Below are 20,465 nucleotides of genomic sequence, written 5' to 3' on the forward strand. Positions count from 1 at the left end.
GTTCGGGTTCTGTAGCTGGTAAACGTGAGTAATTACCTAATTCGATCTCTTTAGGTGAAGTCTACCAGACATGTGGAGAGTTGCAGTCCAACGTTCTATGTCGCGGCTGACCCCGGTGAGAGAGGGGTCAAAAGTTCATTGCCACCTGTGTTGGTTGGGCTCAGTACTTGTTAGACGGGATGGTACCCGACCTAACCAAGCTGCGCAGACAAAACTGAAGTAGCAGGGCCAAGTAAAATGATTTTCCCAAAACACAACCGTTGCCATTCCTCCAGAGAGGGTTATTTTAACAATATGCAAGCTGGGGAGCCTGGGGATGCCATTTGGATCTGATGGTCCAACGCACCAAAGAAGCTCGTATGTTGGCGAGGACAATCTCACTGCATCCAGTACATTTTCATTGGCTGCGACCAACTTCTTATCTCCAAATCACCAGTTAGCCTCACAGCCTAGCAGTATGCCTTGTTGGTGAAATTACAAAACTCAAGTCATTGCTCACACACTTATAAATGCGTTGATTCCTGGTGCATTTACTGCAAGCACCTAACAGGACTTATCTTTATTCTATTTCTATTTTTCAATTTCGCAGTCTCAGACATTTAACGCACCCACATGGTGATACGACGCTAGTGAACTGTATCTGAATCATGGCGTAAGTCGAACGCTCAATATATCACCCTTATTCTAATCAAGTGTAGGTCCTCAGAAGCATATACCGCTGATATCACCCAAGAGAATGGCGCCGTGCCATCTCCTCAGGGAACGTCTCTTTATGGCAGTCTCAAAATATCTGGTAACCAGATCAGGCTACTGACAATCACGTCGACCACGCCAGTGATATCGTGTGAAATGGATGTCACTGAGCTTCATGATCAATTACCATTCAATGCGCTATCCTACGTCTGGGGCGATCCTAAAGTTACCGAGATTATCCTTGTGAACGGACACGAATACGCAGTAACAACATCATTGGCCTCGGCTTTGAGATGCGTTCCGCAGCACCTCAGTCGATCGAAACACGCCGCCGGCCAGAAATTATGGGTGGATGCGATCTGTATTAACCAAGCTGATGATGCTGAGAAGAGCCACCAAGTTGCCAAAATGGGAGAAATCTATTCCCAAAGCGCACTTGTTCTCTGTTGGCTGGGACCCCTAAGTGATCCGATAGGTGCTGCCATCGATGTTGTACAAATCACAGCTTTTGAGCGATATTCCCGTTGTGCAAATGTGGAAAAGTGCGACAATCACCAGAAGTTGAGAGGCTGTATTGCACAGTTACATGATCGCTTGGAAGCGTTTAAGGAGCTTAATGATTTGAAGCAATTTCTAGTCGCCGATAAAAAATCCGCAATACCCAGGCTAGTTGGAGATCTCGAGATTTATGAGCTCGCGAACGCACTTGAACACGCGACTACAGTCATTGTGTGGGTACTACAAGGGCCATATGGTTCGGAACTAGGCTTTTGCCGAAATGACCTGATCAGGGTACATCGGGAAGTCGCAGATTGGCATGACCGACTCCAAAGACAGGCCAGCAAGCTTGATGCCAATGTGATCAATGACTCCCAACCAGCGAATTTTCTGTTGGAACTGGTGTCTTCTAGGGTTCACAAGTTCCAACAGATAGTCAAAGAGTTCCTTTTCCAAGTGGTTGCTGATGAAGGGTACGGTCATATATTATGGCTTAAGGAGTATCCTTCGCTCTGCACAGTGGAGGAAATAGTTGGGGAATGTCACCGAGGTCCCGCTCAACCACTTTTCGACCTTCCATACTGGAGCCGCATATGGATACGACAAGAAATTATTCTCGCAAAACAAGCAGTTTTCATTTCTGGGCCTCGATCATTTTCACTTCAGGCGTTGGAATACTTTTCAGCTTGGTTGGGATGGATCTTGAGTCCATTCAACTCTGTTTGGCTCCAGAAAGAAAAGCTTTTCAAGTTGGTATTGGCATACCGACAAAACTGGAAGCTTCTACATCACATCTTTGAAAGTCGTCGAAACCAGGGACTTCCAGTCGGCGATTGGTTGAGCCAAAGTCATTTCAAGACCAATGTCTGGTGCCACTCATCAGACGCTCGTGCGACCAACCCCAAAGATTATTATTACGGCTTTCTCGGTATTACAAAGCTCAAAATTATCCCTGATTATAGCTCAAGCAAGTCTATCGGATCTATCAGCAGGGAATTCATGAGCGAATATCTCAAAGTCTACCGTGATCCGTCATCATCCAACGATCCCTTGGGAGGGCCCCTCGGCCTTCTTATGTTTGCGGGAGTTGGTTATGGCTGGGAAACAGACCCTGATATGCCATCATGGGGTCCAAACTTCCCCGGAGAGGCAAAATCAAAGCCATCTTCCAGGGGGGATGCAGATGCAGTGGTTTCCCCAGGCGACAGGGATATTGAGAGTATTTTTGAAAAAGAACCTCAGGAAAGAATAAGCGGCCCCGACATGGAGGTTACATTATATATCCTGGATCGCATCGAAATGATAGGCCCAAGAGTCTCTGACTACGGAAGACCCGAGCTTCGCCATACAAAAGGCTTGCCAATAACCTGGGCCTTGGACTTTGCCCTACGTCATGCGAGCTACATATCAGGGGGCCACCCATTGGCTGCTTTGCGTCATGTCCTTGAGCCATTTGCTACTTCTGACAGTAAAGAGACTGATTTCCCTATCGAAAACGGCCTGGAGCTTCTGAAGTTTTTATGTCATTTCAATCGTCAATCTTTGGAGCTTAAATCGTGCTCTAGAGCCACGTTGGCCCGTCTTTGCTACGTGGAGGATTTTTTTACACAAGTTCCTGTGAGTGTTTCTTCTCTTACTTTGTGCCCTCGCCTAATTATCAAGGATCCCGATGACCATGATGACTCGGACGCATACACGAAGGCATGTCGCTACATTGAAATCCTCGGCGCCAAGTGTAAGCCGTACAACCATGCTATAGCAGAGACAAAGAAAGGCTATGTTGGGAGGTTTCCCCCGAGGATACAGGAGGGCGATTTGGTTTGTCTACTCAATGGCCTCAACCAAGTAGCCGTTCTGCGGCAAGCTGGTAAGCGTTATCAGTTTATTGGGACGTGTTTTGTCGCGGGGTTGACAAAAGTCAAACCTATTAAGTCATTAATCGATCTCTATAGCCTGAAGGCCAAGAGGGTCACTCTGAGGTAGTCCGGACTGGGCTAGAAGTGGCAAAGTACATATAACTGGAAGGAAACAATTCATGAATGGAAAAATATTTTCAGCTGCTTCTGCTGTTTGCTTTGTCCCTGCATTTGACTTAACGGGCTGCTGTGTTTCCTAGATAGATACTCTTCAATATCAAGTCGCAAATCCTTAGGCTTGATTGGTTTCAATCAGTAACGCCAAACTTCACTTCCACTCTACCAAACTCAGCCTTCCTTCACTAGTTCTCAATAATAATCTCATTGTGCGCATTGACCATTAGACATGAGCCACATCACTCCTTTCTCAATCGCACAACTCCAGCGCCGACTCGAGTAACGGGAACGAGAAAAGTCTTCAGAGCCAGACTTTCTAGACCATTTCATTGATTGAATGAAGAGTAATGCAGATTCCGTTGATGCAAAACTAGTGCTGAACGTCCTGTTAGCCAATTTCCTTGCTGGAGTTGCTGTAGGCTTGAATCCATATATTATCAGCCAAAGCGAAAAGGTTTGTGTAGATGATACAAATCAATTTCGTCCTTAACGATGCTTCAGGATAGAAGACGAAAGTGAAGAGGAGTACCCGCGGCGTTTACGAACGATGAATGGAGCAGATCCAACCTTCGGCGGGGATTCTAGAATCTGTGTTGGGGGACACGTTGCACTGAATCAAATATACAAGGCTGTAGCGACTTTGGTGCCGCGATATGAGATTCAACTCGCAGATCCGAATGTCAGGATTCAGACCGTATCTGGATGGTTTCCACGTCAAGCGGGTTTGTTTGTCGAAATGCACAAAATATAGGAAATGATGAAATATTGAACAGGAAGAGAACAAATCTGTCGAATTTAAGCACTATATATCAATGATCATTCCTTCATCGGTGGGATACAAAGGCCCCTCGCTCTCAAGTCTCTGCAATAAGTTCTCAAAGTCAGCCCAGTCGCAGCCAATCTCATCAGGTAGTATCGGTATGTTGAATGGCTGGCCCGAAAAGGGATCAAGTATGCCCTCGTCCATCGAGAAATGAGTATTGCTTGCGATCGCAGGATCCGACTGGCCGACGGCTTCTGTGAATGTCTGTTGATCTGTCAAGGGTGTAACATTCTGATCGGACAGGCTTGTTGATGAATTGAGCGCGGGAGTGTTACTGTCGTTATTGTTTGGTGCGGGGATAGGTTTTATAGCTTCTTGGACAACACGAAGAAGACCATTTAGAATGGTGTTCAGACGATCTTCTTCACTGATACCAACACAGTAGCAGCGGACCAAATCCGCAGCAGTCACAAGGAGCTGTCCTAATCAGTACGATTGAATATTATGATAAATGGCTCAACTCACACTCTGATCAATTTTGGAAACGCGCGAATGCGGCTGTTTCAGAATATGAACAGCCAGGACATACATCGCATGAAGCAGCGGAAAGTAAGCCGGTGCGAAAAGATGCGACGCCGGATCATCGTTGTCAGCGAGAAGATGGATAATCTTTCGTGCCGAGTTTGCGACCATCGATTGCCCGTTGCGGATCTGGTACTCCCATGGTGTATCTTTGGCGATGATTTCTACTGCCATGTGCAGAGCGTTTTTGCTGATCAGAAGGGAGTTGCGGTTCAGCATGATGAGGCTGCAACACATTAGTTTCAAAATTCATAGGCTGACTTTGATCAACTTACGCGTTATGGTAGTGTAGTGACACAAATGATGCGAGGCCAAGGTTTTCTGGCACGCGCATAAAGTCCGAGGTAGGTCTATTGCACGTTAGCAACCATGAAGCCACGGCTGTGAGATGGCCTACCTTATACTGGCAGGGACACTATTAGCCCAGTTCGTCAACATCAGAAATGCCTCTCCAGTGCTCGTAACCTTCTCTTTGACCACCGCCTCAAGAGCTCTTCTGCTAGCTCTCTCCTCGAGTTGTCTTGCCGTAGCACACCGACGACTCATCTTGCTAAACACACTCGCCATCGATAACACGATGCGTGATGGCTCCAGGGCAGTAAGTTTAATAACATCTAGTTCCAAGGTGTCGAATGCATCATCTGAGATAGTTGACACATATCCAAGCTGGAATGAGAACAGTTTCTCGTAGCTGTATAAAGCCCACCACGCGGGATTCCAGGCGTCAAGATCCAGGGGTTTCTTCCTATTCTTTCCAGGCTTGTTGAGGCCGAGAGAGTGGGCTATAGAAAGGCATACACCGAGCGTTGTCCAAGCTGAGATGATCTCGTCGTTCAGGCGGAGACATACTGAGAATAGAAAGAGGACTTCGATGGTATCATATGATACATTACCTATGAGATAGCCCAGCGCGTTGCGGGCTAGAGACAGTGTTTCAGCCATATAGGTCTTTCGCTCGGTATGCTGGAGAATACATCCTCCCGCAGCGAAAAGCAGGTGGCTTCTCAACGCTGCAATATCGACAGCATGCGACGCCAAGTTCCCTGGGTGCGACTGCACTACATCGGCACGAGCCTGGTCGAGCCTCACAACAGGGTAAAACGTATGAATCTCCCTAGCATACGCGTCGAACAGAGTCTGGGGCACCCATGTCTCGGGCGTGATCGGGATTCCGTGCTGGGGCTGACATGCCGATTGCGGGTTCAGCGTAGAGGGGGGATACGAGCCAAAATGGTAGGGGATGCTCAGCCGGAAACAAGCCAGGTCGAGCCATTCCGTCAATATCTGGAAAGACGTGGTGCCGGCGCTTTGCCGCCATATAGGGAGCGGATTACTGATGGTGTCAGTGTGAGAAGAATCTCTACTCTGCGACGGCCTCGGACTCTGTGACCTGGCGCGAATCGGCCCAGTGACATTAACAACCTCAATAGTCCTCGGCTCAGCAACAGAATGTCTCCTCTCCACAGCCCCAGTCTGCAATCCATACTCCGACGGACTCGCAGACGTAACAGATCCTCCGTCTGTTGACTTTCCCGCCTCTCGTCTCTTGATCACCTTTCCCGGTCTGCGCCTATCTTCTGTGACGCAAGTAACTCCGGCGAGAATACAAGCCTGACAAGATGGCTGCTGTTCATCACAGCGCGTTTTGCGACTCCGACAGTAGTTGCATGCGAAATTGAGACGGCGCCGTTTGCTGGATCTGGGGATGCCGGGGCTGTCTTCGGTATCCATTGGGGAGGGCATGGGGGTCGGGAAACGTGGGGGATAGTGTGAACGATGATTGGGTTGATGCGATGCCGGTAGATGGGCACGGGTTCCGGTGACAAGGGTTACTGAGAGATTCAAGATCTGGAGTTGCTGTGTTTGGGTGGTGAGATACCGAGCCGACGGAGGCGCAGACAGCGTATTTTAATACACGATCGGTAAACCTTTGCCCTTCCCCGCATTCATTCCCTCGGAGACTCGGCTCCACCCCCGCAACTTTACCTCATTAGACCCCATCGTGTAATAACCAATCGGAGTCTATTCGTTACGCTATCAGACTAACTTAGTACCAAGGTCCAAGGTCCAGACCTGACTCCGACCCGGGGGCCATCTGATTGATATAAACCTCGTTTCCTTGCTGCTTGAGATATGAAAACATCAAATCTCATCCGGTTGACAAGGCGTAGTCATGGCTGAGCGACGCGATTCTTTCGGTATGAAACCTGACGTAGATGCTGTTGAGGATATCATCAAGACACCTCATCACGAGTCTCACGATGCATCTGGTACGGTTAATCTGTATCAAGATGGAACTGTTGTTCTGGTCCCGACGCCCAGTCCTGACCCCAAAGGTAAACAAACACACAATTCTTTCCGACTAGCTTAAACTCACAACTTTGTCAGATCCTCTCAACTTGCCTGTCTGGCGCAAATACATGATCATCCTCCTCGTCGGCTTCTACTCCGGTATCTCAGTCCTAGGAACTTCCGGTCTCGGCTCCGTCGCCCCAGAGCTCTACGCGCTTTATCACAACGACAATGCAAAGCGTGTCAGCGATTTACTCACATATCCCACTCTCTTCATGGGAATTGGCAATCTGCTCTCTATGCCTCTCGCCAACGCCATCGGCCGACGACCTGTCTTTCTATTCTCCCTGCTGCTCCTCACAGTTTCCGGAATCTGGTGTGCTTGCTCAAAGTCGCTTACGAGCCATATCGCGGGGCGCAACATTTTCAGTCTGGCTGCTGGACAGAGCGAGGCTCTTGCACCTTTGATTGTGCAGGAGATTCACTTCCTTCATCAACATGGTGTCAAGCTGTCTTACTTTGTTGGTGTTCAGAACACACTTACTGCAGCTCTCTTCACTGCGACTACGTACATCGTCCCATCGCTTGGGTTGCCATGGTGGTATGGTATCATGACCATCATCAATGGCTTCACCATGATCATGTCCATTTTCTTCCTCGCTGAGACTCGCTACGACCGACCAGAAGACGCAACTGGTAAGCTTTCTTGTTCTCTTTATTCGCCAATACTAACCTTGAACAGAGGGTGCTGTCCATCTGAGGCTCGACAAGAACGGCAATGTAGCCAGCGAGGGTACTAACGAGGTTCTTTACCAAGTCACGACCCGCAACGGCGTTGTTCTCCAGCCCGAGAAGTTCGGCGAGAGAACATGGCGTGACGACATAAAGCTGTTCCACGGCAAAGCTGACTGGAAGAGTCTTGTCTCATTCTACAAGGACGTCGGGCTGTCTCTCATCTTGCCGCCTATCTTCTGGATCTTCATTCTCAATGGTGCTTTCCTAGGTCTTTATATCTACCAGGCTTCAACATTTGCTGTTATTCTGGTACAGCCTCCCTATAACTTCAACGGCAAACTTCTCGGATATGTGCAGCTTGTTCAAATCATCGATTGCCTGCTTGCTGTTCCGCTGCTCGGATTTGGCTCGGACATCATCTGTAAATTCATGAGTCGACGAAACAAGGGTGTCTTCGAGGTAATATTCCTTTCCCAATTCTCAAGATCGCTTACTGACTGATACAGCCTGAATATCGCCTTATTGTACTCATCATCCCAGCGGCTTGTGCCATTATCTCAGCGATTGTCTATGGCCACGCAGCCGCCTCTCCCAATGACTATCACTGGATCGCCATCGTCGCTCCATATCATCTTGGCTTCTTCTCTTTCCTCGGTGCAAACCTCGTCGGAATCACGTTCGTCATGGACAGTTATCCCAACAAGTCTGGGCCTCTTCTTCTCGTCGTTTGTGCCGGTCGAGGCTTCGTCTCATTTGGTTTGAGCTACGCAACCGTACCTTCGATTCAATCCCTTGGATATGACGGTGCTATGAACATTCTTGCTATTATCTGTGGTGTTCTGAGTGCCCTGGGTATTGTCATGTACTTTATTGGAAAGCGAGTTCGTGAGTGGGCGCGTCGACGTATCTGGCCCAAGCATCACGAGGAGTAGGGATTTCCAGGAAACTAGGTCGCATAGACTATCGCGCTATATTGATCTCTTTGACTTAAAGCACGACATTAAATGAATCACTTGATCGCAAGATGCGAGAATTGCCTTATCTTCCTTTGAACCGGCCATCCCCTCTGCTTGGTGCCGTGAAGTCCGAGCCTACTACATGTAGAGTAGACCCCTATAGAAATGTTCCGCGAGTGGTCTCAAACCCGTCGCATAAACACCCCGCCGCCCTGGTCAACGTCCGTCTCCGCTCTCTATTGAAATCGTCGTTATATCATATTAGACTTGGCTATCAGCTATCTCTGTCGTTTCAGCGTGGAGACGACTGACTGATTTGCCAATGGCATGGCATCCGTGCGCAACCAGTTCATGCACTATAGCCCTAGTGTGATGATACGATATACTCTATCCAAGGAGCGAGAAAACCTCCAACGTTCAGCAGGTTATCAAAAATAGCTAATCTCAACTCCACTAAATCTCTTCTAAAGTATGCTAATTTACACTAAATTTACTCAAGTCTTTTTTTCACTTAAGATAGGTGTTTCAAGATTCCGTGCCATTCATTGGCTTACAGCGAGTTTAATTGCACCCTTATGCAAAACCGCTTGGGTAAACAATGCATTAAATTACAGGGATCGAATTCTCCCTCTAGCTTGAGAACGTTTCTAATGCATCTATGGATAATGATGTGTTTGCATAAACATCAGCCTGTCAAGGTTACATAGACTAAAACATCAAGTTGTCTGCTAGTGGACAGATGCAAGGTTTAATGAACATCTGTCAGGGTTCTTAAAGAACTGCAATCCCCAGAGGTTTGTTCTGCTTGCTCTCATCTCATGCGGTTTTGCTTCGCGCCCATCAGCCATTCGTTATACCAATCACAATCTGTCTAATACAGCAAATAATTACATATTCACTCCATCATCCGTTCAATGTTCTCCGCAATGGCCAAATCAAAGTCCAAGACAGAGGCCTCATCCGAGACCGACACCGCCCCCACAGAACCCGCTGCCCGTCCCGTGAGCACCTGCGGCAGCGAACATCTCCTCATGACAACCCGCCGCCAAGCATCAGAGCAGTACGCAAAAGCAGCCAAAGCTGAAAACGCCTACCGCACCAAGAAGCGCGCTGCTCTCGCCCGCGCCAACTACAACGAGACCAAGACACACTTCAAAGAAGCCTTCTCGCACCTCTGGCTTGCACTAAAGGGCGTGTTCCCGGCGATCAAGAACTCGAGATATCTTCTTGGTGAGAGGCGCGATAAGAGGAGGCAGGAGGCTGAGAAGAAGAAGCGGGAGAGAAACCTGGAGAGGAAAAAGAAGCTTGAAGAGCAGTTGGCGAAGGAGGAGGCGGAGGCAGAGGCTGATGGGAAGAAGGAAGAGGATAAGGCAGAGGAGTAGGTACGTTAATGAATCATGAGCTTACGCTTGTGGTGATGGTATGCTGGTGTTTTTCACTTGTCTTTTGAGGGTGGTGTTTGTCTCCGGCTTAAGACAGCGATACCCAACTTTCACTCATTTATTTCCTTTGTCCAGACGCAATATAGATTATTTCTCTGCCCTATATGTAATCAAACAATATTTAATCAACAAACACATATATTCCTAATATCACTGTAATTACCACGCTTGAGGCCACAGTGTAGGCGAGAAAGCAGTAGCAAAAGCATTGTTGAACCAATCGCTTCATCGTTCAGGCCTTTTTTGACTTCGGAAATACACCAGTAGCTTCACGTATGCAACACCGAGACATAATGGTTAAGATCAAGATTTACTCCCTCCTTGCCAGTGTTCTGATATTTCTCTGCACTTTCCTGACGTAGAAACGATAGATAGCAACTAGGTTTCCTTTCCTTACTGGTGTTGGTTGCTACCTGTATTATAGACTTTCCTGCACTCCCATAGCATGTAAGCTAGATTCCAGTTGTGCCGTGATGTTCTGACAGCCAGAAGCAACCTGGCGGAATGATTCGGCTAAGTCTTTAAGAGACATTGAGGCAGAGACAGGAATCTCATGAAACGGTACATTATCTCCCGATTTCCAGCCACTGGTATATGCTACTCTGCCGTACGTTGATAGGACCTCTGGTGATGTTATGTTAAGGTTGCTTTAGAAGTGTCCCGAGACGATCCAACTTAGGAAATTCCGGCTGCCCTCCCGACACCCGACAGCCGTCGACATATAAGCGCCTGACCCTGAAAGAGTCAGTCATCACCTTATTCTCTGCAAATGAGATAATTACCTAAATTAAGCGAGCTTTTGAAAAGCCATTCATGCTTTCTTGGCAGTAAGCCTAGGGTTGTACTGTCGGAGGACCAGATAAGGACAATGTAACCAATAAATACATGATAAGTTAAATTCTGCCCAATAAGCTTCACATATCTAACAAAAATACTTCCATAGGAATTCTGGACCCAATTAGACTTAAATATCTGACGAGGAGACAATTAGGCGAAGGAAACTGCCGAATATTATGCCTATTTCAGGTACACTAACTAGATCGCACGTATAGCTAAAAGGACCCTGAAGACAAAAGTTCCTAAAGTAGCACGATATAGAATGCCGTAAATCCACTCTTGGCATTAAGATAAAGGTAAGCATCTAAAAATACACAGGAGTTCTTGGCTTGAAAAATGTAGTATGGCGGTGAGCTAAGTTAATTAAAGCTTAGTATTTAGGTATGTATAACTACACAGCTTATTATCCATCACTCCTTGTCCCAGCTCCATCAGTCTCAGTACCACTACTTCCACCACCTTCTCCTTCACTATGCATATTTCGGCTGTCTCTCTTCTTGCCCTGTTTGCCGGCGCTATGGCCGTTCCGGTATCTGACAACAGTAACACTCTGGAAAAGCGCTGCGAGTGGAACGATGGCCACGGGCCCATCAGCTGGTATGATCTCTCATCGGGCAACTCCCCTAGATACTAACTACTTGAAGTGACTATTTCAGTATCGTCTTTGGCGCAGAAGGACGCGAGCGCTCAGAATTCATAATCAAGGGCAACAACTTCGAGCAGCGAGGTTTTCCGAGATGCGATCCCTGTACGTATCATCTACACACCAGCAGTCCATGTCTGACTAACTGTTTTCTAGGGCAAGGCCATAATTATCAGCCATTTTTCAGTCCTCTGCCCTACGTGGTTATGGTGGCTCCTGGTAATACCTGCGAGACTAGATTGCCTGAGGCCTGGTGGGATGATCTGCATATCAAGTACTCCAGCACCTTCTTGAATGCACCTACAGACACCCGCTGTGGACCGGTCGAGAACGGTTGGGGTCGCCGTTGTATCATTGCTCAGCGTCCTTAACCTGGAGCATGTTGGACCACCAGTGATTGTCAATTAAACTGTTTTGACTAGCTAGAGCTAACGTTTACCTTTCACGCAAGCCCTTGGTGTCACGCAATGAGCGGCTTGGCCAAGTCTGACTTCTCTGGCGGCATTAGTAATGATTGATATTACTTATAACTTCTTGTACTTCAGATACCTAGAAATACTATATGTGACTTGGCCCATCCCCATTCCGTGCAACAGTCGCTTCAGGCATATGACCCAGAAACTTAATGGTTGAGGTCAAGGTCTGCTCCCTCCTTGACAGTATTCCAATACTTCTCCGCACTGCGCTGACGCAACGCTCGTCCCCATTTCATGACCGGGAAGATGGTCAGGTTATGTGCCAGGCCCGCGAACGCACCCAGAATGAAAGCATTCTGATAGCCGAGGTTGACAACCCAAGGAGTGACACTAACATTATTAGCGAAAGCCCATACTCAAGGGTCGTGTTGATATACTTACCCGTATCCAATACCGAACGCCATCGTGTTCCGGATGATGATGGCAGTAGCTAAAGCCTCACTTGCCAGATCTCGATAGCAATCGATGCAGTACGCAATGGAGATCTGTGAACCAGCAGTCGTAGTGAAGGAGATGACGCCCATGGCAAAGACGATGGAGAACCAATGAGCCTCGTAATAGGCTCCGACACCGAACAAGATGCATCCAAAGGGAATTAGAACGAGTGATGGCAGAAAGAGCCATAGTCGGTGCTCAGCCTCCATAAAACCGTCGTTCCGTCGCGCCATCTTGATGATGAACTTATCGCCAAAGATTCCAGTATAAATGCACCTAGCTTTTGTCAGCTTCTGACCCGTTCATTCTTATTCAGGAACTTACGCAAGGGTCGTTCCGATGAGTGGAGCGATGAACGTCAGCCCGACAGTCGAAGTAGGCATATTATAAGGCTTATTCGAAAGAACCATAGACTCAGTCGCGTTCAGAACAGACAGCCAGACGATGTTGCAACCGTAGATGAACCCAGCATATGAGATGATGGGAAACACAAGGAGGAGAATCGGTCGGCTGATGAGCTTGATGAGTCTATTCTCACCTCTCAGGTTCTTACGTTCGATCGGTTTGAGACGGGAGATGCGGGATTTCTTGCTGAACTCTGTGCTGTCATGGTTGAAAGCCTCGTTAGGTGCGCTGACGTTAGTGAGAGTGGTAGTCGCGACTTGATCTTGTTCAGCGTCATGTTTCGTATCGAGATCGTCTTTGGTATCAAGGTCGGTCGAGGTCTGATTGGCACTAGACACGGTCTGTCCCTCGATGTGGTTGCTTGTCATGTACTTTGCCCGATCGAACTTGGTCTCCTCCATGAAGAAGAAGATAATAAGCAGCAGGACAGCGCAGAAGATGGCGCACCAATACTGTTGGCCTATGAGTTTATTCGTCTTTTCAATTGGGAAGTAAGGACTCACAAATACCCATTGATAGCCTTGTCCATCGTTTATGAAGCCCATGATAAGCGGAGCGATGCCGTTGCTGTAGCCGAGTGCGAGAGCATAGAGAGCGATGAACTTGCCGCGTTCGTGGGTGAAGAACTGCGATATTTGCATAAGTCTATGATACGCCGTTGAGTTATTGGAATAATAACTTACGATATCTGAAACAGTAATCTCGGCCAAAGACTCAATCGGCGCACCAAATATGCCCTGCAGAATCTTGGTGGCGATCCACTCTCCGTTTGATCGCACATGAGGCTGCCAGACCATGACGCCCTATTTCTGTCAGCTTCAAAGTCACCATTCATACATGGATACCTACCAAAGTTCCCAGCGTCGTCAGCAGATACACAGGTCGCTTGCCGTACTGGATGGCAATGGCTTGCCAGATTATACAGCCCCAGCCGAAGAACAGGAACTAGCAACATGTCAGACTGTCACTAAAAACATAGTATAGAGAAGCAATTACCATGTATCCTGTTCCAGAGTTCAAATCACTGTAGCTCAGACCTGTGGACTCGGACAAAGGTCCTAGAGTCGAATACAGCGCAGAAGAGCAGATGCCAATGACAAGCACATATCTGCATCACGTCAGTGTACTCAACATGATAACGGAAAGGGAGGCATACGCTGCCATGCAAAACGCAGAGAGGTATTTCCTCCTGGGCGACCAGTTCAACGGATCGTCCGGATGAGCTGACGGAGCTGGGACGAGAACAATGTCGTGCTCCGCTCCTTTGGCGTGCTGCGAGTCCATACTTCCCTGGGCGTCAACCAAGTGGACCGTCCCGGGGATTGCCTCGATCTGATCTGCCATGTTGGCAGTGGTCTGACTCTGAGTGGGCATGATCTAAACGATGGGGAAAAGATGGGGAAAAGTAGTTGGTGATTTTTTGTTGTGGAGTTTTCGACTGATTGGTGTCAGTAACGGGATCCTTTCTCCTCTTATATATGTCGGTAAAATCTAATTAATATGCTAGATTGATCTATCTTGACTATCTCTCGTAGCTTCAACGCATAACTTCACTATTCTCGGCGCCTTGTTCTTGGTGTCTGACCTTATCAAGCCTGACGTCAATCTCTCCACCCAAGCCGTTCATCCGAGCAACAGTTCTGGGGTAGCAGAAACCAGAAATATCCCGATTTGGAGAATAGCTCCAGAAATTAGAGCACATCGCAATGCGGGGGCGGAGCCATCCTTATCGCTAGCAGACAGCCCGGCCACTCGGTATCAAAGGATGTCATCATCCGTAATCACGTCCTCATTTTCAAGAGATCCGGCGTCTTGGCAGGGAATGAATCCAATCTCGTGTATCAGCGAAGGGAGAGACAATGAGCGCCAGGGATATATGGATACTTCCTAGTCAAGTTAAGACAGTTCCTTGTCTAGTATTCTTGTCCAACCAGGTTACTAGAGTTTTCCGAGAGGCTCGGAATACTTCTCCGCATTGCACACCCTTAGCTTATCGCGACAGGCGCTAGAGCACGACTACTCGATCGGGAAATAAGAAACCTATCAAGGCATGGATTACCGGGAATTGCATTGCTATTGGAAATGTTATATAGACATGGACCAATTGATGTGATAATGCTGTGTCATGAGATTCTCGCAACACAGAGACCAGAAAATAATATTCTAAGCATTTTGCCATTAACAAACACCAATAGTCAAAATGGTCGCTTCACAATATCCCGTTCGCCCTGCCCTTCATCACGATGAAGAGGAAATCACTGGCTACGTAGATCCATGGGTAGTTTCCCCCGGCGAAACAGCCCACGTCAAGGTACCCCAGCCTCGTCCTCCTTCCTACAACCTCCCCGCTAATTATCCAAGATCTCCTCTACAAAGCCCAAGCTCAAGTATCAACTCGTCAGACTCCTCCAAGGACTTGACATGCCCCATGCCCCAGCCCCCGCCAAAGAAATCATCGAGCATGGTCCCAAAGGCGACTTGGCTGGTCGCTTTCAAGCGTCACATCCTGGTTCTTACGCTGTTGTCGATGCTTGGAGGAGAGAACCTCTGCTGGGCAAGTCAGAAGGCGTTGAGATTGACTTTTATGTTCAGCCTTGGATGCTTGATGCTCCTCATCCCCAGGCTATCTTTTCCAACCTTGACGCTGACAAGAGCGCTGGTATAGCTGTTCTTCTTGATCGGGATAATCAGCTTCTTGTGTGGATTGGTACCTTCAATGGCGTTGAGGTCACAAAGATTGCTTCTTCAGCCCGTGAACGTCGGTGGTTCCATGTCCGCATCACTCTTAAGTCGAGGGAGTTTCAGTTGCAGCTCACTCACATTGCTTCTGGAAACGAAATTGCTCCGTCGTCAACCACCATTCACACCTCTCTTTCCAACACTTCCCGTATTGACTCCGGTAGCCCTATGTACTTTGCAGCTACTACAGCAGCCAGCCCAACCTCAGCTTCACAGCTCCCAGTGCACTTCTTCAACGGCCGCATCGAAGCACCCTGCTTCAAAGCCCTAGGCCGGAAGACCTGGGACATCGCGCGCTACGACTTCTCCGTTGGCATCGACACAGATGAGATCGTCGATGTCTCTGGCTCTGGTCTTGACGGCGTTCTTGTCAATGCGCCAACGCGAGCTATTCGCGGACATGACTGGGATCACAAGCTCATAGGCCTCGGTTGGAAGGAAGCAACATATGGTTTCGGTGCCATTCACTTCCACGACGATGATCTTGATGACGCTGCGTGGGATACTGACTTTGAATTTAGTGTCCCTTCTGATCTGCGCTCTGGTGCTTATGCGATCGAAGTTCAAGATACAGAGTCAGATCTCAAAGATGCGATTGTCTTCTTCGTCCGTCCAAAAGAAGTCCGCCCGGAAGCCAAGATTGCTTTTGTCTTTTCGACGTTTACGTACCTCGCGTATGCGAATGAACATATGTACGACGAGACCAAGTCAACACATATCTCTTTCCCTGAAGGTGTTCAGCTCGTCGCGTCTGACAACTACTACAAGATGGTGCGGCGTCATGATCTTGGTCTCGCTATCTACGATCTCCACAGCGATGGTTCAGGCGTTGTGTACAGCACCACCAAACGACCGATTCTGAATGTGCGGCCTGACTATATACACTGGGGCTTTCAGCGACCACGGGAGTTCTCAGCTGATCTGCTAATGGTTGGATTTCTTGAGAAGCATTTCGGTGACGGCTACGATATTCTTACAGACCATGATCTTCATCTCCGCGGTCGTGCTGCATTGTCTCAGTATGATGTTGTCATTTCTGGCTCTCATCCGGAATATCCTTCCGCAGAGTCGCTTGATGCTTACGAAGGACATGCCAAGAATGGAGGATCACTTATCTATGCCGGTGGTAATGGATTCTATGTAAGCAACCCTATTGCGAAACTGATACGGAGCTGACGTATTTTTCAGTGGAAGTCGGTTACAGATCCCAAGCGACCTCATCGCATGGAAGTTCGACGCGCTGATGTTGGTGCCCGAACCCATGAGAACCCCCCAGGCGAGCGCCATCACGCACTAAATGGTCAACTCGGTGGTCTCTGGCGCTCAATCGGCCGCCCGCCCAACGAGCTCTGGGGTATTGGCAGCTGTGCTTCAGGTAAAGGCCCCGGTCGACCATTCATTCCAACCGACGAGGCTCTCAACAATTCTTCACTGGAGTGGCTTTGGAAAGGCCTTAACGAAGAGTCCCGAAAGCTCCTCGGAACAAAGGGTCTTGCTGGGGGTGCAAGTGGCGATGAGCTCGACCGTCTTGATATGGCTATTGGTAGTCCGGCTAATGCCATCTTGCTTGCCCGAAGTGAGCGCCATGATGATCATTTTATGCTGTTCAACGAAGAGCTCATCTTCCCCATGATCGGAACGCTCGGCTCGACTTCGCCGCTTGTGAGGAGCGACATGGTATACTACGAGACTAATGGAGGCGGTTCTGTTTTCAGTGTTGGAAGTATTAACTGGAACAATTCTCTGGCGTGGGATGGGTATCAGAATGATGTTGCGCAGGTGACTGGGAATGTCATCCGAGAGTTCCTCGCGCGCGGGAAGAAGAATGCATCGACATGAAAACAATGAAGCGAACCCGCAAGGCCAAAAGAAGTAATAGTTTGGTTTACCTCAAGCTCAAATAGACATATCTATACAAATTCCAAATCTATACAGTTTTCCTACTTGCCATTCCTCCCCTCAAAGCGTATGTCGTCCTTGCTCCATGATTTCTCACTCAACCCCGCTGTCGCTATGAACAACGACCTTCTCTGTCTCCTTCCCAGCAGCCATCTCCTCAAAGTAAGACTCATCCTTCTTCTCACGGCTGACATACCCAGGGGGCGTCCACTTGGCACTCTCCCATGCCTTGAGGTCAGGCAAACAGTACATCATGTCGATATGCTCGAGACTCAGAGTCTTTGACTCGTACAGGAAGAAGTATACGATGACAGTGCCAATGAGATTCATGCCGGCGAACACATAGCCAAAGGCGTAAGAAATACCAGCGTCGGCGAATGGAGTGAGGAAGCTAATGAGGACTGATGCATGTCAGCAATAGCACGCTATTTGTATGATGGGGCACTTACAGTTTGCAAGCCAGTTGCTCGCAGTAGCCAACGAAGCCTGTTTGGCTCGAGTGCGCAAAGGAAAGACTTCTCCAACAACGACCCAGCCGAGTGGACCCCAGCTGACAGCGAAGGAGGCGATGAACATGCAAGCGGAAACAATCATGACGATGCCACTGGTACTGCTGCCCTCGGGGTCAATGGCTGTCCCGACAGAAGCAAAGATAAGTAGCCAAGCAGTCTGCCATAAACCGCCGATGATGAGGGGCCAGCGACGGCCGAACTTTTCTGCGGAGTAAATGCCGAAGAAGGTCATTCCGACGTTGATGGCGCCGAGGATGAGTTGGACGAGGATGGGGTCGTCAATGCCGGCAGACTCAAAGATGGTGGCTCCGTAGTACTGGTCTCCTGTTAGCTTCTGTCGCTCAATTGAAGCGGTCTGCTTACGAAGAAATAGTTGGCGCCAGTCCACTGCTGAAAGAACTGAACCGCCATTCCAAGGAGTGTTCGGTACAGCACCTTAGGTCCCTTATTGAGCACACCAAAGCATTCCAACCAGCTTCCCTGTCCAACCTTTCGTTCCTCCTCTAGCAGAATCCTCATCTCCTGAATATTATCCTCAACAATCGGATTCTTCACATCACTCATCATCCCCCTCAGTCTCGCTAGCGATGTCCTCACACCATCCCAATCCTCTCTCATGGCAAGCCATCTTGGAGATTCAGGACAAGCCAAGACCCCAAGGCCAAGAGGAATCGAGAAGGCCATCTCAATAGCGATAACAATTCTCCACGATGCATCGTTATCTTCAATCTCTCGAACGCCATAGTTGACAATGTTAGAGATAAGAATGCCGAAACAGATCATAAGCTGATATGATGACACGACAGCACCGCGAATTTCTCGCGGTGCACACTCGCTCTGGAACATGGGGACGCCGATGGAGAGGGCGCCGACACCAAGACCGGCGATGAGACGGCCTATCATCATGTGGACCCATGAGTACATGGCCGTAATTTGGATGACGTTGCCGAGGAGGAAGATGACGACGAAAATGGTGAGACTCCATCTTCTACCATACCAATCTGCAGTGCTGAGTCGCAACGTTAGTAGGCAGTCGCGGCAATTTAGATGGGAGACTTACTAGGATCCTGACAATGCTCCAATGAGACATCCGATGCTCATAAGAGACACGAGGATACCTTGGATAGCAGGGACCCAGTATTTAGTGCCGTCATCGTCTGTCTGAGCGAAACGGTCGACGTAGTCTCTGAATAAAAGCATAGCCGAGATTTGACCTGTTTCACGTCAGACTCAGTAACACCGAGGATTTTGGTGTCGCTCACCAGTATCATAGCCAAACAGAAAGCCTCCAAGAGAGGTGATAAAGGCCAAGACCAGAGCCTCAGCTCCGCAGGCTGCCCCGTTGACAGTGAAAGATCTGGTTATGTATTAGCTCTCGTTTACTATCCCAAGGTTATAAGAGATAAGAAACGTACTTGTTCCCAAGCATATTGTCAGTCAATGTCTTGTAAACCCAAACCAATTTATCTGCTCTTCTCCTTGAACGCCGTCGCATCCATCTATTTATTCCCTCCATCTCCAGCGGATCCTCTAAGTCCCGTGAGGCCTTTCGAAACCACGACAACGCGATACTCAAACCTCCAATTCTGCTCAGCGGATCAATACGTCTCACCGTTATCCTATCGGGGAACAAGGCTAAATAGAATACTTCACCTTTTACCCGTCAAGGTGAGGCTCCCCGGATATAACCAAAGGGCCGAATCCAGGGGGTTTAGAGTATTGGGCCGAAGAGCGCCGGACCGGTGAGCATGGTTTATCCTAGCGGGCGATGTTTATTCTCCGTGGGATGTGTTTTACTGTGGGGAATCACGCGTGGGGTCACCGCTGGACTTCCCCATGATAGGAGAAATGGGGTTGTGGGATGGGAAAAAGTTGGGGTGATTCAACGTCATGGGAGAGACGTATGCTGTGCTTCTTGTTCTGCACCGCTTGTTTATTGCTGCACTACAAAACTTGCACTTCAATATAAGGGATGTTGCTCGATCATAAGAAGCAAATGAGGACCTGACTTACGCAAAAGATTGCAAATGAAAATGTCAGCACAGACAAAATCCGTGGCAGTGAGGCCGCTATAGCCGGGTCTTGGCGTCCATCAGCTCGGGACTGAACAGGTAGCACCATCACCTGACTTCGGCAAAGATGCTGGGAGGCATGGGACTTGCGGAGATTTAATTAAGTATTATGCTTGAAGTTAAATGACTCAGTTAAATTCTCGTGTCACGTTCTTCGTGAAGCAACGTTCCATAACGCACTGAGCAATGGCTGGCCTGCACTCTGTTCGAAGAATTGGAGTGGGTGGCATGACAGCACGGATTACCATTTCCGGATTATCGCTCTGTGTGCAGAGCATTCTCTGTAATCGAGCATTATCCAAGTTTGACAATGGCAATTGATTTTTTTCAACAAGTGCTGTTACCAAACTAATTTTATATTGCGAGATAACAATTTTTTCACCACAGTTTTGTCGAGGCGGTCCATCATAGCCACTAATTTGTATCAATTTTCGACTGGAGTCTGTTGCTTCT

At 48.4% G+C, this 20,465-nt stretch overlaps 8 protein-coding genes across 8 annotated transcripts; 5 read left to right on the top strand and 3 right to left on the bottom strand.

Annotated features, from left to right (window-relative positions):
* Nucleotides 1-647: 647 nt before the first annotated feature.
* On the top strand, nt 648-3,174 carry FPRO_12685 (uncharacterized protein; the record flags this gene model as incomplete). The annotated part of the gene is made up of 2 exons (XM_031223228.1): nt 648-652; nt 699-3,174. 2 exons carry the CDS (start codon nt 648-650, stop codon nt 3,172-3,174), a joined length of 2,481 nt encoding a protein of 826 aa, XP_031088608.1.
* Nucleotides 3,175-4,026: 852 nt separating this feature from the next.
* On the bottom strand, nt 4,027-6,300 carry FPRO_12686 (uncharacterized protein; the record flags this gene model as incomplete). The annotated part of the gene is made up of 4 exons (XM_031223229.1): nt 4,027-4,464; nt 4,513-4,795; nt 4,845-4,919; nt 4,967-6,300. The coding sequence occupies 4 exons, from the start codon at nt 6,298-6,300 to the stop codon at nt 4,027-4,029; spliced, it is 2,130 nt and encodes a 709-aa protein (XP_031088609.1).
* A 442-nt stretch (nt 6,301-6,742) lies between these two features.
* On the top strand, nt 6,743-8,528 carry FPRO_12687 (uncharacterized protein; the record flags this gene model as incomplete). Its single annotated transcript, XM_031223230.1, has 4 exons — nt 6,743-6,905; nt 6,958-7,557; nt 7,604-8,055; nt 8,103-8,528. The coding sequence occupies 4 exons, from the start codon at nt 6,743-6,745 to the stop codon at nt 8,526-8,528; spliced, it is 1,641 nt and encodes a 546-aa protein (XP_031088610.1).
* A 950-nt stretch (nt 8,529-9,478) lies between these two features.
* Nucleotides 9,479-9,934, top strand: FPRO_12688 (uncharacterized protein; the record flags this gene model as incomplete). Its single annotated transcript, XM_031223231.1, has 1 exon — nt 9,479-9,934. The coding sequence occupies one exon, from the start codon at nt 9,479-9,481 to the stop codon at nt 9,932-9,934; it is 456 nt and encodes a 151-aa protein (XP_031088611.1).
* A 1,369-nt stretch (nt 9,935-11,303) lies between these two features.
* On the top strand, nt 11,304-11,845 carry FPRO_12689 (uncharacterized protein; the record flags this gene model as incomplete). Its single annotated transcript, XM_031223232.1, has 3 exons — nt 11,304-11,428; nt 11,476-11,579; nt 11,631-11,845. 3 exons carry the CDS (start codon nt 11,304-11,306, stop codon nt 11,843-11,845), a joined length of 444 nt encoding a protein of 147 aa, XP_031088612.1.
* Nucleotides 11,846-12,096: 251 nt separating this feature from the next.
* On the bottom strand, nt 12,097-14,134 carry FPRO_12690 (uncharacterized protein; the record flags this gene model as incomplete). Its single annotated transcript, XM_031223233.1, has 8 exons — nt 12,097-12,280; nt 12,332-12,661; nt 12,710-13,242; nt 13,294-13,416; nt 13,474-13,593; nt 13,640-13,735; nt 13,787-13,898; nt 13,947-14,134. 8 exons carry the CDS (start codon nt 14,132-14,134, stop codon nt 12,097-12,099), a joined length of 1,686 nt encoding a protein of 561 aa, XP_031088613.1.
* An 856-nt stretch (nt 14,135-14,990) lies between these two features.
* FPRO_12691 (uncharacterized protein) lies at nt 14,991-17,368 on the top strand (the record flags this gene model as incomplete). The annotated part of the gene is made up of 3 exons (XM_031223234.1): nt 14,991-15,101; nt 15,152-16,669; nt 16,718-17,368. The coding sequence occupies 3 exons, from the start codon at nt 14,991-14,993 to the stop codon at nt 17,366-17,368; spliced, it is 2,280 nt and encodes a 759-aa protein (XP_031088614.1).
* Nucleotides 17,369-17,521: 153 nt separating this feature from the next.
* FPRO_12692 (uncharacterized protein) lies at nt 17,522-19,369 on the bottom strand (the record flags this gene model as incomplete). Its single annotated transcript, XM_031223235.1, has 6 exons — nt 17,522-17,829; nt 17,878-18,256; nt 18,304-18,949; nt 19,001-19,154; nt 19,203-19,297; nt 19,356-19,369. 6 exons carry the CDS (start codon nt 19,367-19,369, stop codon nt 17,522-17,524), a joined length of 1,596 nt encoding a protein of 531 aa, XP_031088615.1.
* Between the last annotated feature and the right edge of the window lie 1,096 nt (nt 19,370-20,465).

This window comes from Fusarium proliferatum, assembly GCF_900067095.1.
Source record: "Fusarium proliferatum ET1 genome assembly, contig: FPRO_scaffold013, whole genome shotgun sequence".
NCBI lineage: Eukaryota > Fungi > Ascomycota > Sordariomycetes > Hypocreales > Nectriaceae > Fusarium > Fusarium proliferatum.